The sequence below is a fragment of the Indicator indicator genome, chromosome 1 (genome assembly GCF_027791375.1).
Source record: "Indicator indicator isolate 239-I01 chromosome 1, UM_Iind_1.1, whole genome shotgun sequence".
NCBI classification, from domain to species: domain Eukaryota; kingdom Metazoa; phylum Chordata; class Aves; order Piciformes; family Indicatoridae; genus Indicator; species Indicator indicator.
In genome coordinates, this window is record NC_072010.1 from 22775375 (window position 1) to 22789923 (window position 14549).

Below are 14549 nucleotides of genomic sequence, written 5' to 3' on the forward strand. Positions count from 1 at the left end.
CTTGGCCAAACCAATGGTTTCATGAACAATTAAATTCATTAACTATAAACATATATAAATGTTAGCATGCTTCCTTTTTTTTTTTTAATTAAAAAAAAAATCCCATCCAACCAAAACCACCAACCAACCACAATTATTTTTAAACTGTTGACCAGGCTTCCTTTCTTTTTTTTTTTTTTTTTTTTTTTTTTTTGGTGGTGGTATCAAAGTAAAAAAAAAAAAAATGGTTCCAGTGTTCTGAAGTTGAGTTACAGAAAACAAGTATCATCTGCCTCTTTGTCATGTGAAAGGTTTTGTGGCTTTATTGACCACAAAGCTTTAAAAGTAATGACAAAACAACTTTTTTCATTTTCATCTTACCAGGTTGACTGTGCCTAATGTTCTAGTGTAACACCTCATGGTACTTACTACTATATCCAGCCGCGTAATTGTATTCACAATTAAGAGGTGGCTTAGCAGATTGTGCCTGTAGAGGGATTCTGCCCAGACTATTGTGCTTTTCCTCAGTAACATTGAAGTTCATATCCATAGCTGGATGTTTCAAGGGCTAGCTTATTTCAGCCAAGCAGTTATGGCTGTTGGGTGAAAATAGCAATGACAATACCAATAGCTTGTAGCTAGCTTCTAGTTTTCCAGACCTAATGCAACAAAAATTACTTCTTTCTCAGTAGGCTAGCACCCTCTTGAGTGCTTAACCTCTTTCTCTAGTGATCTCTTTGCTGCTAACTTTTGTAAGACTTCAGTTTAACATAAGAAGTCAGCACTGAAACTTAAAATTGCATATATTGCTTAATTTTGTTGTAAGTAGGACAAAGAGAATATGATAGTGTGTATGTGATCTTTCCTGTCTCCCAAGGGGAGATCCTGTCTAACTAATCTGATAGCCTTCTATGAAGTTATGACCAAGTGGGTAGATGAGGGCAGAGCAGTGGATGTCATATATCTTGACTTCAGTAAAGCTTTTGATACTGTCTCCCATAACATCCTCATAGAAAAGCTCAGGAGATGTGGCATACGTGGCTGGTCAGTGAGGTGGATTGCAGACTGGCTCCACAACAGAGTTCAGAGGGTCATCATCAGTGGCACAGAGTCAACTTGGAGGCCTGTGCCAAGTGGTGTCCCCAGGGGTTGGTACTGGGTCCAGTTTTGTTCAATATCTTTATCAACAACCTGGATGAGGGCATTGAGAGTACCCTCAGCAAGTTCACTGATGATACAGAACTGGGGGGGTTGGCTGACACCTGTCAGGCTGTGCAGCCATCCAACATGACCTGAACAGGCTGGAGAGCTGGGTGCAGGCAAACCTCATCAAGTTTAGTAAGGACAAGTGCAGGGCCCTGCATCTGGGGAGGAATAGCAACAGGCACCAGTACAGGTCAGGGGCTGCCCTGCTGGAAAGCAGCTCCACAGAGAAAGACCTTGGAGTGCTGGTGGACAGCAAGTTCTCCATGGAACAACAATGTGCTCTTGTGGCCAAGAGAGCCAGTGGGATCCTGGATGCATCAAGAAAGGTGTGTCCAGCAGGTCTACTGAAGTTCTTCTACCTCTCTACTCTGCCCATGGTTTAGGGTTGAACTTTGTGGAGTAGGGTTAATGGTTGGACTTCATGATCCCAAGGGTCTCTTCCAACCTCTGTGATTCTGTGGGGTTTTTTTGTTTGTTTGGGGTTTTTTTTTTTGGTTGGTTGGTTTTGGTTGTTTGTTTTGTTTTTTTTTTTTTTACTACAGAAAATGTCTTGTAAACCTAAAATTCAAAGTCCACCAGAAGTGCATTTTAAGAGACAGAAATGCTATTTGGGACGTCACTGAATCTGAAACAAAATCAATTGCGGATCTTCGGTAGAAGAAAACGTTGAAATTGTGTAGTTTGGTTGTGCTGGTTTATCCAGACTTAAACATTTGTGGAAGTTAAGAGGAGCCTTTGCAGTTTGAATCTTTGTAAACCTTTTCTTGTTGAGCTTTATTCCTCTAGGTTAGGCTTATAACACTTAAATCAGTGTTATGTCCAACTCTTTATTAGTAAGAGGTGTGACATTGCCCATTGTTTATAAAAGAGGAGGAACAGGGGGCAGAGACATAGTTACAGAAAGCAGTAGGAAGAAAATAGACTCACTGAACAGATTCACAGATTGACCTTTGAGGATCCCTTCGAACCCAATACATCTTGTCCAACTGCTCTGCAGTGAGCAGGAACACCCCCGACTAGATCAGGCTGAGCAAGTCTGATCTTGAATGGCTCCAGGGTTGGGGCCTCAACCACATCCCTGGGCAACCTTTTCCCATATTTTATCACTCTTACTGTAAAGAACTTCTTTATTATGTCCAACCTAAATCTACCCTGCTCCAGTTTAAAACCATTGCCATTTGTCCTCTCTCTCCAAGCCCTTCTAGACAGTCCTTCCCCTGTCTTCCTGTAGGTCCTCTTCAGATATTGAGATGTAGCTATAAGGTCTCCTTGGAGCCTTCTCTTCCCAGGGCTGATCAACCCCAATTCTTTCAGCCTGTCATCATAGGAGAGGTACTCCAGCCTTCTGATCATCTGTGTGGCTGTCCTCTGGACCCACCCTGACAGGTCCATGTTTCTCTTGTGTTGGGGGCCCCAGACTTGTTGAATGAATGGAAAGCAAGTAATTAGGATAATTTGAGGACTGTTTTCTAGCTTGGACTAGTTAAGTTAATCACCTGCAATGAAGTGATATGAAGATGCTACTCAGGAAGGAACTTTCTGGTTTTAGAGTGCATTTCTTTTGTTCACATGTAATGTTTCTCAGATTTTGGGGGTTTATCTTTTCTAATATAGTATCTTTCCTCTAATCATGCCAACCAATATCTTCCTATTAATTGTTAACAGCAGCTTGGTTCTGCAGGTCCAGGGTTGTGATTATTAGCTATGGTTGAAAATGCTTACCCTTCTCACCACAGGGTGCCAAGCTACTGCTAGCAGTTAAGGGTAGTTAGCTCCTCCCTGCCTCATATAGGCTTTGCAGCCAGTAATTACTACTGCTTTACTCTTTGCCCTGGAGGAACTGAACTGTTCTAGTAATGCTTTGTAGTAATTTAGCTTTGGGTTTTTTTTGGTCTTTCTTTTAGATTTCATTTTAATTACTGTAATTTAACCTTATTTTCCCATTTAAAAATAATTGTGATATTTGAGCTTTCACAACTCTTTTGGAACTTGCAACCTAGTTTGAGAAATACTTGCTAAGGGATTATAAAGTTTTAAAATGCTTTAGCCACCTTCCCTCTCCTTCTCAAAATGAAGTTCATTATGTTGATCTATCCATTCATCTGTATGGCTGAACAGGTTTTTTCACCCCACTGAAAGGCCTTAGGGAATGCAAAATTGCAATTTTTTACTCATCCAAGAGAAACTGCCTCCATGCCAAGAAGCTGGATTCTTTGTCCAGTTTGGCATGCCTAAGATGTGTTAGTTCAGAAATGATCAGTGGTTGATGAGTTCTTGCTTGTTTTCAAGATGCTCTAGTCTCTCTATTGCTCTATTTGCTACTGTGTTGAGGGCAGAAATGTAGTAAATTTGGTATTGTGGTTTAAATGCTTATTCAAACTGCTAAATCTATTTGGTCTTCACTTTTTTTTTAATCTCTTAGCAGACAGTTTTCAGTATTTTCTGGTCTCCTATAAGCTTAGATTTAACTTTGTGAAGAGGACACCATTTTGCTCGTTGAAATAAGTGTAATGTAAAATTACTTTGATGCAAATAGCCTGAGATTTGTTTCCAAATGTTAATATGATATATTCTATTTTCTAATGTCTATCTTAACAATGAAATCCCAGCCTAGTAATCTTCTGGTGATTTTATTTTTTAATTTATTTTTTAAAAATTTGGTTTTTAGTAGATAACAAAAGTAAAATTTTAGCCTCACCCACTTTATTTTTTTCATACCGCTAGCCCCAAAACTGCTGGTGTATTAACTCACATTATCTCTGCATTGTTTTATGGCATAAAATTGACTACTGCTTGCTCACACAACCCTCCAGTATTGGTCCATCATAAAGTCTAAAATACAGTTTCATTCTTTTATCTGGAATCTGAGTCTTTTTGTTACCTAAATAGCCCCTCTCCATGTTGGCTTAGTTCCTCTTTCATTTGTCTTTTCCTTCTTTTAAAAGTACTTATAGATCATTTTTCGTTATGGAGGATTTAAAGAATCCTTTACAGTAGGACCATGTTTGGACACCGGATTGTAGTCTGAGGCAGTGTGCCCCTGCACTTGATAGAACATAGAGAGAGATGGAGAGGCTGCCAAGGAAACTGACTCTTCATTATGTTATTTCCAATAGCCAGGCTAAGGAGAACACAGTGCAAACCTTTCCCTGAAGTCCAACGTTATTTAACCTTACAGCTTTGCCATTTATGATATTAGTAGTCCTTCTGAATTACTGAGATTGTAAATTACCCAATAGTTGAGTGATTCTCCCAGAAAACAACCAATGCTTAGATGTACTGTAATCAGGTTTGCATTTCAACTGTGGGATGACTTTGTGCTACCCATCAGAGTTTATGAAATTTCTAATTGGTATGGCAAAATTCAGTCTTGCATATTGCTGTTCAAGTTGGTTAACTTGACCATCATGTGTTTATTGCCTTTGTAAATGGTCAGTGTTGATATCCTTGGGGGCTTTTTGTTGTTTGTTTGTGAGGTATTTTGTTTGGGTTTTCTTGTGGGTTTTTTTGGTTGGTTGGTTGGGGTTTGTTTTTTTTTTTTGGTTTTTGTTTTGGGGTTGTTTTGGCAAATGAAATACTAGTAACTCCTCCCAGTTTTAGTTCTTTCCAAAGCTTTCAGCCTAAAAGTTTTTAGGGAAGTAGAGGAGGGAATCTGTTTGGGGTTTGTTTTTGCAAGCATTTTATGGTAGCTTTGTCCTGTGTTTTCATATTGTGTGAGTGGGGAATCTTTTCCAGTTAGATTCTTGCCTTGTTTCTTGAGGAACGATTTTTAAAACATTTATCAAGGTACATTTTGTTAAGGTGCCAGATGAGTTAGATAGCTGACTGAAGGTAAGTTAAGCTTTGGCTACTTAGAAGTGGTCTGTGTCCAGCTGATATTTGTATTTCCATTAAAAAAAAAAAAAAGAAAAGAAAAGAAAAGCAGACTAACTTTCTCTGTTTGGTCCAATTGTTCATATAATCAATATAAAAGGTCCTGGTCTAAACATTTCTTTCAGTGGTGTTTACTGTCTAGGTAGGTACACATAGGTTTGAAAGCATAAAGAAATCTGGAGAATTTCTGTTCTTTAATGTATTTGAAAGTATTTAACAGATCAACTTTTTTTACAGTGTGCATTTTAAATTTAATGTTCATGTCAGAATTTAAAAACAGTTTTGTTTGTAGAGATCATTTCCAACGTAAGAGAAATGTCTCTCCTATTGAGGTGCAAGTACCTCCTGCGTGTTCACTTCCTCAAGCACGTTTTACCATTTGTCACGGTAGTTCTTGCTTCCGCTTAAGACAGTGGTTGAAATATACACTTGAGCAGAAGTGGTTTTCTTGTTCAGTTCTACTGCAATTGGCTACCAAATTCTGCCTGCTTTTTCAAAAGCAAGTCTTCAGGAGATGAGTCCTGGCAAATTTGAATTTAAAAAGAAACATACAAAAGCCAATGTTAATTTCTTCCTGGATAGAAATCCCAAGGGAAGTGTTCGTTCTTATGATGTGATTGAAGGTATCTATTTGAGAAATACAGTTTTCTGTTAAACAATTCCCCATTTTTACAGATTTCCCCAATTTGTGCTTGTATTTGTGTCTGACCTGTGATGAACAGCTTTGCTTAGAAACAGTAGTCCCTGAAGTTGGTTTTCATCTTTTAAAAAAAGTATTGCATGATAACCAAATAGTCAGGATTGAAAGGAAACAGTCTCAGATAAATTTTACTTGCAAATTGTCTCCTATTCCACCAATCCAGAAATCATATCTCAGTGTAATGTCTGTTTTAGCGTAGCTTTAGATGAGGGTTGTTAGGAATGGCCTGGTTTCTCTCCTTCTTTTTTGTAGCCCAGGAAGTATCGACTGGGGATGCTGGATGAGAGGATAGTTCCAGTGGGATCAAAAGCAAGAAAATCAAAGAACCCTATTGGCTGTCTGGCTGACAGATGTAAAACAGGAGTACCCATCAATATGGTTTGGTGGAACAGAGTCACAGAAAACAATTTACAGGTAAAATTATTTTTTACTAGTCACTTCTTCAGTATTTTTGATGTTTTATTTTTAATTTTGGAAAAATGTTAGAAGCAGTAACTCTGAATATGGGTCAAGGTCAGATTAAAACTTTTATTTCACAAAGTAGGCATAGCAGCCCTCCAGGAGAGCAACTTGGAGATGTTTTATTCTCTTCACTCATTGCTGTGTACTTTGCTTAATTATGGTGTAATCTTTGGAGGAGGAAAAGAATCATTAAATATATTCTAAAAGCAAACAAACATAACCTTTTATTTTAATTTTCCCATGAGGAAGGTTTCTACTGCTAAAATTAGTGATCTTTGTTAAGATGATTGACTCTTAATGCAAATAAATTTCCTCAGTACAGAATTGGAAGATCTAATCACCATGATCAGAGAGTGTAAATTCCTAATTCTTATGTTGGGATAGTTTATGTTTCTCAACTTGTTTGTTTATTGTTACTTTATTTTATTTCTGAATTTTCTTTAGCTTCTTGTATTTGAGCACTTCTGTACAGAAGTAGCAAGTTACCATTGGGATGACAATAAAGGATAATTCTAATCTAGGAGGAATCTGCCTCATGTCGCTTAAAATGGAATTTAGATAGAAATTATTAGTGGAAATTCACTGTCTAGTGCTTTTAATTCCTCAAAGATCATTATTTTAGTCTTTCTATGAAGGTTATCTTCTTTTCGATATTTTTTAAGTGAGTGAAATGGGTAAATTGACAACAGGCTTACAAGTAGAATTTGTGGCACTGCTTTTTCACTCAGTTTGCCATGGAAGGGCTGATAATGAAACTCCCACAGGAGCCCTTCCCCAGTGCTAGTTTTGCATTACTTGATGTTTGGACATCTTTGTGTTACTGGAATTGGGAGTCTGGGACACAGTGATCGAGGCAAATTGATGCTACATTGTGAAGTAAAATTTGGCCTTAGGTCTATTTTGGCCCTTTTGCTGCTGGGAAAGCAGTGCATGCACTGATAGGGAAAAGAAAGCATAAAGAAAACATTGTTAGAAGGACCAGGTAAGGTTGCAGAGGAGTGGTTGGAACACTGCTTTTCTCAAAGGGTGAGAAGACTGACAGGTTGAACTTATCCTGTGTATCTAATAGGAGTGTGAACAGTTGCTAATAGACAGTTGCTCTGAGAGAAGAGGGAATCGAGATTTGGCCTGGCATTTCAAGTGGGCATTAAAAGGCAGGAAAAGCACTGTTTGCACTCATACCCTCCATTGTTTCTTCTGCTCTTCAGTGTTGCAGCAAGGCTTGCAATTGATCTAATCAGAGCAGAGGAGAAAATGTTTCAAAGGCTGGAGTGCCAGTAGTCTGAGAAGTTGCTTCTGGCAAGGAGCACTTGTCTCCTTGGTACCTATGCCCTCCAAAGTTGTCTTGAAAGTGTGGCAAAGGGAAGCCCAAGGTCTTTTGGCTTTCTGAGGTTAGCAGCAATATCTTGGGATGAGCTGAAGAACATGTGGCTTTTGAAGGGTGCAATCCAAGCTCCTTTATTGTACCAGAATCTCATTATTTATTTAAACTGTGTACAGCATAAGATTTTGTATTATATGATGTAGTTACATAGCTTCTTGTGGAGATGTGGGACTTCAGGAAAGTGTGTGTATGCATATGTGGTAGAAATGAGAACAGAAGGATGTTCCAGTCGTAGGAAATAGATGAGAAAGCAGAATTACATCTCAGAGTTGATAAGGGGTTTCAATACTGGGCAGGTGTTGAGGCTCATGTTTCTATTTAATATCCACTATTCCAAATAGAATACTGGAATGTTTGGGGTTGAAAGGCACCTTAAGGATCATCTAGTTCAACCCACCTGCCATGGGCAGGAGTACTTCGTATTAGACCAGGTGGCTCAAGGCCCCATCCAACCTCACTTTGAAAATACGTGATTTAAGGTGTGAGAATACACTATTTCAAGGTGCAATGTTTAGAGGTTTTTGTCCCCAAAGCAGCTGTTTTAAGAAGGAAGGTAGTTTACAGTGTGTACCGTAAAGCAATCTAAATTTCCTATGCATGTCTATGAATTTATAATCCTGATCTATTACCTTTCAATACTGTTATACTTACATGATTAAAAGTGAAGCTGGGTTGTACATTAAAAATGCCCCAAAAAATCCCAAACCAAGTCTGTTCTGTAGTGATACATCCTACCCTATATTAGCAAATGTCCTGAGCTGCTGTACCACAGCAGGATGGGAATTTTTCTTAAAGTAGGAACAGTTACATTTTTAGTTATACAGATCGATTCTTAAGCACCATCAATAACTGATCTTTGTTTTTCTTGAACAAAAGAAGTCATAGAAGTGAAATTTTCATATATTTTGCATCAAGAACATGGACTTCTAAAACTTTAGAATTTTTGCAGTACTTTGAAAGACTTTTGTTAATGACATGTAGAAATATTCCAAATCTTCAAAATTTGGGGAATTGAAATTTACTAGAGCTTATTGTGTGGGTGATGTGATGACTTGTCACAGTAATTGCAATAAGGTAGCATGTTGCACAAATCCAGTAGTGGGAGGGAAAGAGACTTGCTTTGAAGCTCTTGATGACCTGTGGTGTCTGCTAGGCTGCTCTGACATCACAGAACATGTCCATCTCTGACACTATATTAACAAGGAATCCTTCTGGTAATGGAGGAATTGCAACAGTGCTGTCTATGTAAGCTGAAGCTCCTTGTATGGCATATCTGCCCATTTAAAAACAACAAAGAAGCCTTCCAAACCAACAAAATAACCACACATACAAAAACAAAGCAACAATTTGCATGCTCTTGGATTCCTAAGAGATATTCTGAAAGCTATGCCAAAAATAGACTGCTAGAGGACTGCTCAGATTTGTAGTGTGAATATGGTTTAGTGGTGTTTCTCTGCACCCATTACATGATAATGCAATCTGGGATGTCAGAACAAATCAGGAATTTGGAGGTGAAGGAGAACATAAAAAGAGAACAACAAGGCTTGTATCCAGCTTTTAGCATGGTAAGTACATTACTGCATTCTTCCAAAATAAATTTATGTTGACCTGCTTTTTGCTTTATGTAGCTGATTTTGGGCTGTCGTCAAACATGGGACCAGAACTGATCTAACAAAGTAGCATTACAGCCACTGAAACAGAGGTGGTGGCTCTGCTGCTGCAGAGTTTGGTGTTATGAAATGCTGAACTGGAAATGAGATAGAGAAAAGTGTCTTCCAGTACTCCTGTGGGATCCCTGCATGAAACTCTGAAGTTTCCGTAACGTGTGCATCCCTGTCCTACTTCTGTACTTAATGGCACTTCAAGGATTTATTTATGAATAAGTGCAGCAGTGGAGTCTTAGTAGTTTCTCAGGGGAGCGTAAAGACAAATCATACATATTGAAATTGATGACTGATGAAACAGGAATTTCCCCTTTACTTCTTAACTATGTACACGGGTTGATAACGTGCAACTCCTCACCATACAGGAATGCTGCATGCTGCTGTGTGCCTCCTACTGGTCTTCAGTTGACATCCTTGGCTTAGTCGTTACTTTCTACCTGCCTTGAGTTGTTTTTTTGGTGGCACCTGCAAAATATATTTCTTCCCTTTCACACAATATTTTAATTGTATTGCCTTTCATGTATTTAAAAGCATAAAAGCCACCAGACAGATAAATGCTGCACTAAGTAGTAACATGAATTATTTGGTTTATAGTTCTCTTTTTTTACTTCTTATGGTCCCATCCTTCCTAATTTCATCATGACTAAATTCAGCCTTCATTTGGACTGTATTTGTGTTTCATAGCATTTTGGATTCTCTGATGTACAGAAGTGTAGAAATTGTTCTTGTGTGGCTGGATGGACTCAGTATTGTGGTCTGATTAAGGAAATTTCTTTACAAAGCTGATTGAAAAGAGCCTCTTCTCTCCAGGAGTACAGTTATAAAGTCTGAAAATAGGGTTTTTTTAAATTTCTGTATGGAATCATTCTGGTAAGAATGTATGATGCAGTTATTAATTCAAATAATGCCCAGGGAAGTTGCTGCTCTGCTTTAGTTTGACAGTATATTGATTAATATACTGGAAGGATGAGAATGAGATTTGAATTGGCCAGGCTGAGAGGAAAAAGTAATGGTGGTTATTTTACAAAGTGTTTGAGTTGGCTGTTACTTTAGGTGGATTTCTAGGAAAATCTAACAGTTAACAAAGCTGTACTTGTTTCTGTTGTAATGCTGTTGTTGAAAACATATCAATGTTTTAAAGTATTTTTTTATGTGCCTTTTAATAGGGCATTTTGCATTTGAAACAAACCACAGTTTTTAGTTTGTGGCACAGTGCAGACAGTGCTAGCTGGCTTTGTGTTTCTTGGTTGGACTTCAGAAGTGCATTTGCTGGTTTTGTTTTTAACATCAGTGTTGTGTACTTCATTACATGTTCTCTTAAGTATTTAACGAATCTCTATCCTTTTATTTACTCCAAAGGTTTGATAACAGCCTTCAAGACCTCTTTGTTATACCTTTTCTTAAGAGTCTTGGTTTACTCAAAAATTTTAAACCTGGACTGACAGCAATAAGTTACTTTAGTCTGAGATGAGGAATTCAAGCCTAAGCAAAATGTACTTGTGGGAAACTTAGACATGACTGAAAAAAACATTTTCTTTATTATCAGATACAGACTATTTTCATTCTTTTTATTTTTTTTTTAACTTTACTTCATTTGGGGAAGTTTGGTAAACTTCTAACAGAAACTATAAAAATGCTCTGCATAGTCTCCTCTTAAGCAAATTTTCAAGCCTCTAAAACTAGCACTGAAATTTATGCTTTGTGTTATGAGTTGCCAGAATGAAAGTAGGATATTTTCCCAATCCAGGAACATGATTTTTTGGAATCATTAGCTGTGAAGAATGTGGCTTCCTCATTTTTGGCATATTTGTGTTATCATTGGTACAGAATAGATTGTCTACAAAGTTTGAAAAATAATTAAAATATAGGAGAACTAATAGTGATGTTCCATTCCCTCACTTAGTCTAATCTTGTCATTTATTCTAGCCCACATGTTATAAAAGTGCCCAGGATATTTGTTTTTATTCTGTTGGAAGCAGAGTATATACAGAAAAATTTGTTTGACCTCAGATGAAAACTTTTGGAAATGATTTAAGAACTGCAACTTCACATAGATGTCACATTTGAGGCTTAAGCTTCATGTTTTCTGACTTGTTTTGACCACGAGTTACTGAATTTTGTTGTGCTAGTGCATCATTAGTTTATTTTCACTGATCATTGTAGAACTCAGGTATTTTTCTGTATTCAAAAAACAGCTTGAATGTGGAAAGAGCTTTAAAAATTTGAAACAAAATTTAATGGCTTTTTTACCAATGGTGAAAATCTTGGGTTGCAACTTTGTAAATCACAGAGAAGTAAACCAGGATTTATAGTAAAGAGTCTAGCTTAACCTTCATTGAAGTTATATAGAAAAAATGTCTTCTTACCAGGCTTTGTTTCTGATCCTGAATTGTCATTGAATGAAAAGTGAATTTCCATCAGGCTTGACCCACTCATGTTCTCCAGCATAAACTGCAACTGCTCTAGCAGATTCCTGTGTTTGACTCTTTCACTTGGAATTGGCTGGATGGTTGCATCCAGAGGGTAGTGTTCAATGGCTTGAAGTCCAGATGGAGAAGCAGTGACAAGTGGTGTTCCTCAGGGGTCTGTACTGGGACCTGTGCTGTTTAATATTCTTATCAATGATACAGACAGTGGGATCGAGTGCACCATCAGCAAGTTTGCAGATGACACCAAGCTGAGTGGTGCTGTCCGTACACCAGAGGGACAGGATGTCATCCAGAGGGACCTGGACAAGCTGGAGAGATGTGCCCAGCTGAACCTCATGAGGTTCAACAAGAGCAAATGCAGGGTTCCTCACTTGGGCCAGAGCAATCCTCACTGTCAATACAGACTGAGGGATAAGGTATGATATAAAGCAGCCCTGTGGAAAAGGACTTGGAGATGCTGATGGACGAGAAGCTGGACATGAACAGGCAGTGTCCACATGCAGCCCAGAAGGCAAATCACATCCTGGGCTGCATCAAAAGATGTGTGATGAACAGATTGAGTGAGGTGATTCTGCCACTTTACTCTCATCTGGAGTACTCTCCAGGTCTGGAGCTCTCAGTATAGGAAGGACACGGAGCTGATGGAGTTGGTCCAGAGGAGGCCCACAAAAATGATCAGGTGGTTGGAACACCTCTGCAACAAGGACAGGCTGAGATTGCTAGAGTTGTTCAGCCAGGAAAAGAGGAGGCTCTGGGGAGACCTAATAGCAGCCTTCCAGTACCCAAAGGAGGCCTACAAGAGGCGTGTAGTGATAGGAGGAGGGGTAATGGCTTCAAACGAGAAGAGCAGATTCAGATTGGATGTTAGGAACAAGTTCTTTACCATGAGAATAGTGGAACACTGGAACAGGTTGGGGCCCCATCTCTGGAGATAGTCAAAGTGAGGCTTGACAGGGCTCTGGGCAGCCTGATCTAGTTGAGGATGCTTATTGCAGAGGGGGTTGGACTGGATGACCTTTGGAGGTTCCTTCCAACCCAGACCATTCTATGATAAACTATAAAATACCTACCAGTGAAAGTGGAGCTCTCAAGCAGCCTTATCATTTTAAAATGATAGTGGATATTTAAATTACTTTTAGAGGCAAAAAAATGGTCTATGAAATCTTGAAATCTTGCAGAATATTTTTAGAAATAAAAAGCAGCTGTATTATGTGGGCATTGATTGAATAATTTGGTGAAAGTGGTAAGAGTTTGGATAGAATGGTAAGGGTGCGTTTTGGAAAGTCTGAGTTGCTCTAGGAAAGCCAGAAGAGGTTATCTTCCAGAAGGTGACTGTCTCTCCACTTGCATGCTTCCTTTTTTTTTGTTTTGCCATCTCCTGTCCTTGACACTGTATTTGGGTGTGATAGAGTTGTGTGTGTCATGGCTAGTTTTAGCAGTATAAAAACAGATCTTGTGTAGTTCTTCCAAATGTGATTTTAGCAAGATCCTACAAATGTTAGGGATTTTTCTGTTCTCCCACTTTATAATGCTTATGAAAAGCCTTTTGTGAAGTGTTTTTATGAACTTGTACATCACCTGTTCATATGTAAAGCTTGCTAATGTTTCTCCAGATGTAAACTGGAAATACGTTCACTTTTGTTCACAAAGACTAGCTTCCACTGTCTGCTGTTCTCTTGTCAGGAAGCTGTATGTAACTTAAAAATGTCCCCTGTCCTTGACAGGCTTTCCTAGAAGGTATTTGCTATCAAGTAGGCACTGTTTGTCTCATCACACGGAAAAGAAACATCTGATTTGTTTGTTTTTAAACAGACACCAAATCCTTCTGCAAGTGAGTTTATTCCTAAAGGAGGATCAACCTCCAGGCTGAGTAATGTATCCCAGTCAAGTATGTCTGCCTTCTCTCAAGCCTTGTTCTCTCACCCCTCCATGGGAAGTCCTGCTGCTGCTGGGCTAGCACCAGGTAAGTTGACAGTAATGATTTGCAGTACAGTTCCTGCTTCTGAATTGCAATTATGTAGGGGTCACTACCTGTATAGGTAGTGATCAGGTTTGTTTGCTTTAAATGTAGCCACTTCTTACTATAGCTTTTAATATTAAGACCATCTTCATACATACAAAATGCAGGAATTTGGGATTTGTCTCTCAGTATGGGAATCACTGCAGGCTGTAAAATCTATTCAGCCACAGCCGCACTGAAATTAACTCAGCCTAACTTACTCTGCCCTCTCAGGGGAAAAGAGGTGCTGAGTTACCACATGCTGTGCTCTTTATGGTCCTTGCCAGAGTAGTATATGATGAGGATTTGACTTACGCCTAGACTAGAAATACACTACAGCCTGCAGTGAGTGTATGCCCTGATTGCCACATATTGATCCACTCTTGATTTGCTTTTGGACTGTGTAATCTAGAAGTAATCATTTTCAAGGAGTATGTATAAGGTCTTAAAATCTTAATGAGGAACAAAAAGTAGAAGATAAGCTTGTCAAAAATATTATTTGCAAAGTAGTGTTAATTGTTATTGTATCTGTCATGTCATATAAAACTCCTACTGAAATGTGTTCCATGCAGTCATGGAATTGTGACTGACAAAATTTAAGTCATTTTTACACTTAAAGTTCAAGTTCTCTGTGTGTCTTTTGGACTTCTGATCTTTAAAAGCTTAGCTTCATTCTAATAATTTATTTTAAAAATAGAATAGTTTTAAGATACAACCGTCAGGAGATCTGGATAGTACACATCACAGATCCTTTAGCAAGGTTGTGTATTATGTACTTAAATGTTGGGCAATCTCTTGTGATGGACAAGAAACGTGAGGCAGCTGCCAAAAGACACATGGGCAAATAGTGTAA

General features: G+C 38.5%; 1 protein-coding gene across 1 annotated transcript in view; it reads left to right on the forward strand.

The window, feature by feature from the left end:
• Positions 1 to 14549, forward strand: part of PAN3 (poly(A) specific ribonuclease subunit PAN3) — a 78684-nt gene that overhangs the window by 31712 nt on the left and 32423 nt on the right. Inside the window, 2 exon segments of the mRNA XM_054381098.1 lie at positions 6011 to 6172; positions 13510 to 13660. Of these exon segments, the coding sequence (XP_054237073.1) occupies positions 6011 to 6172; positions 13510 to 13660 (313 nt within the window).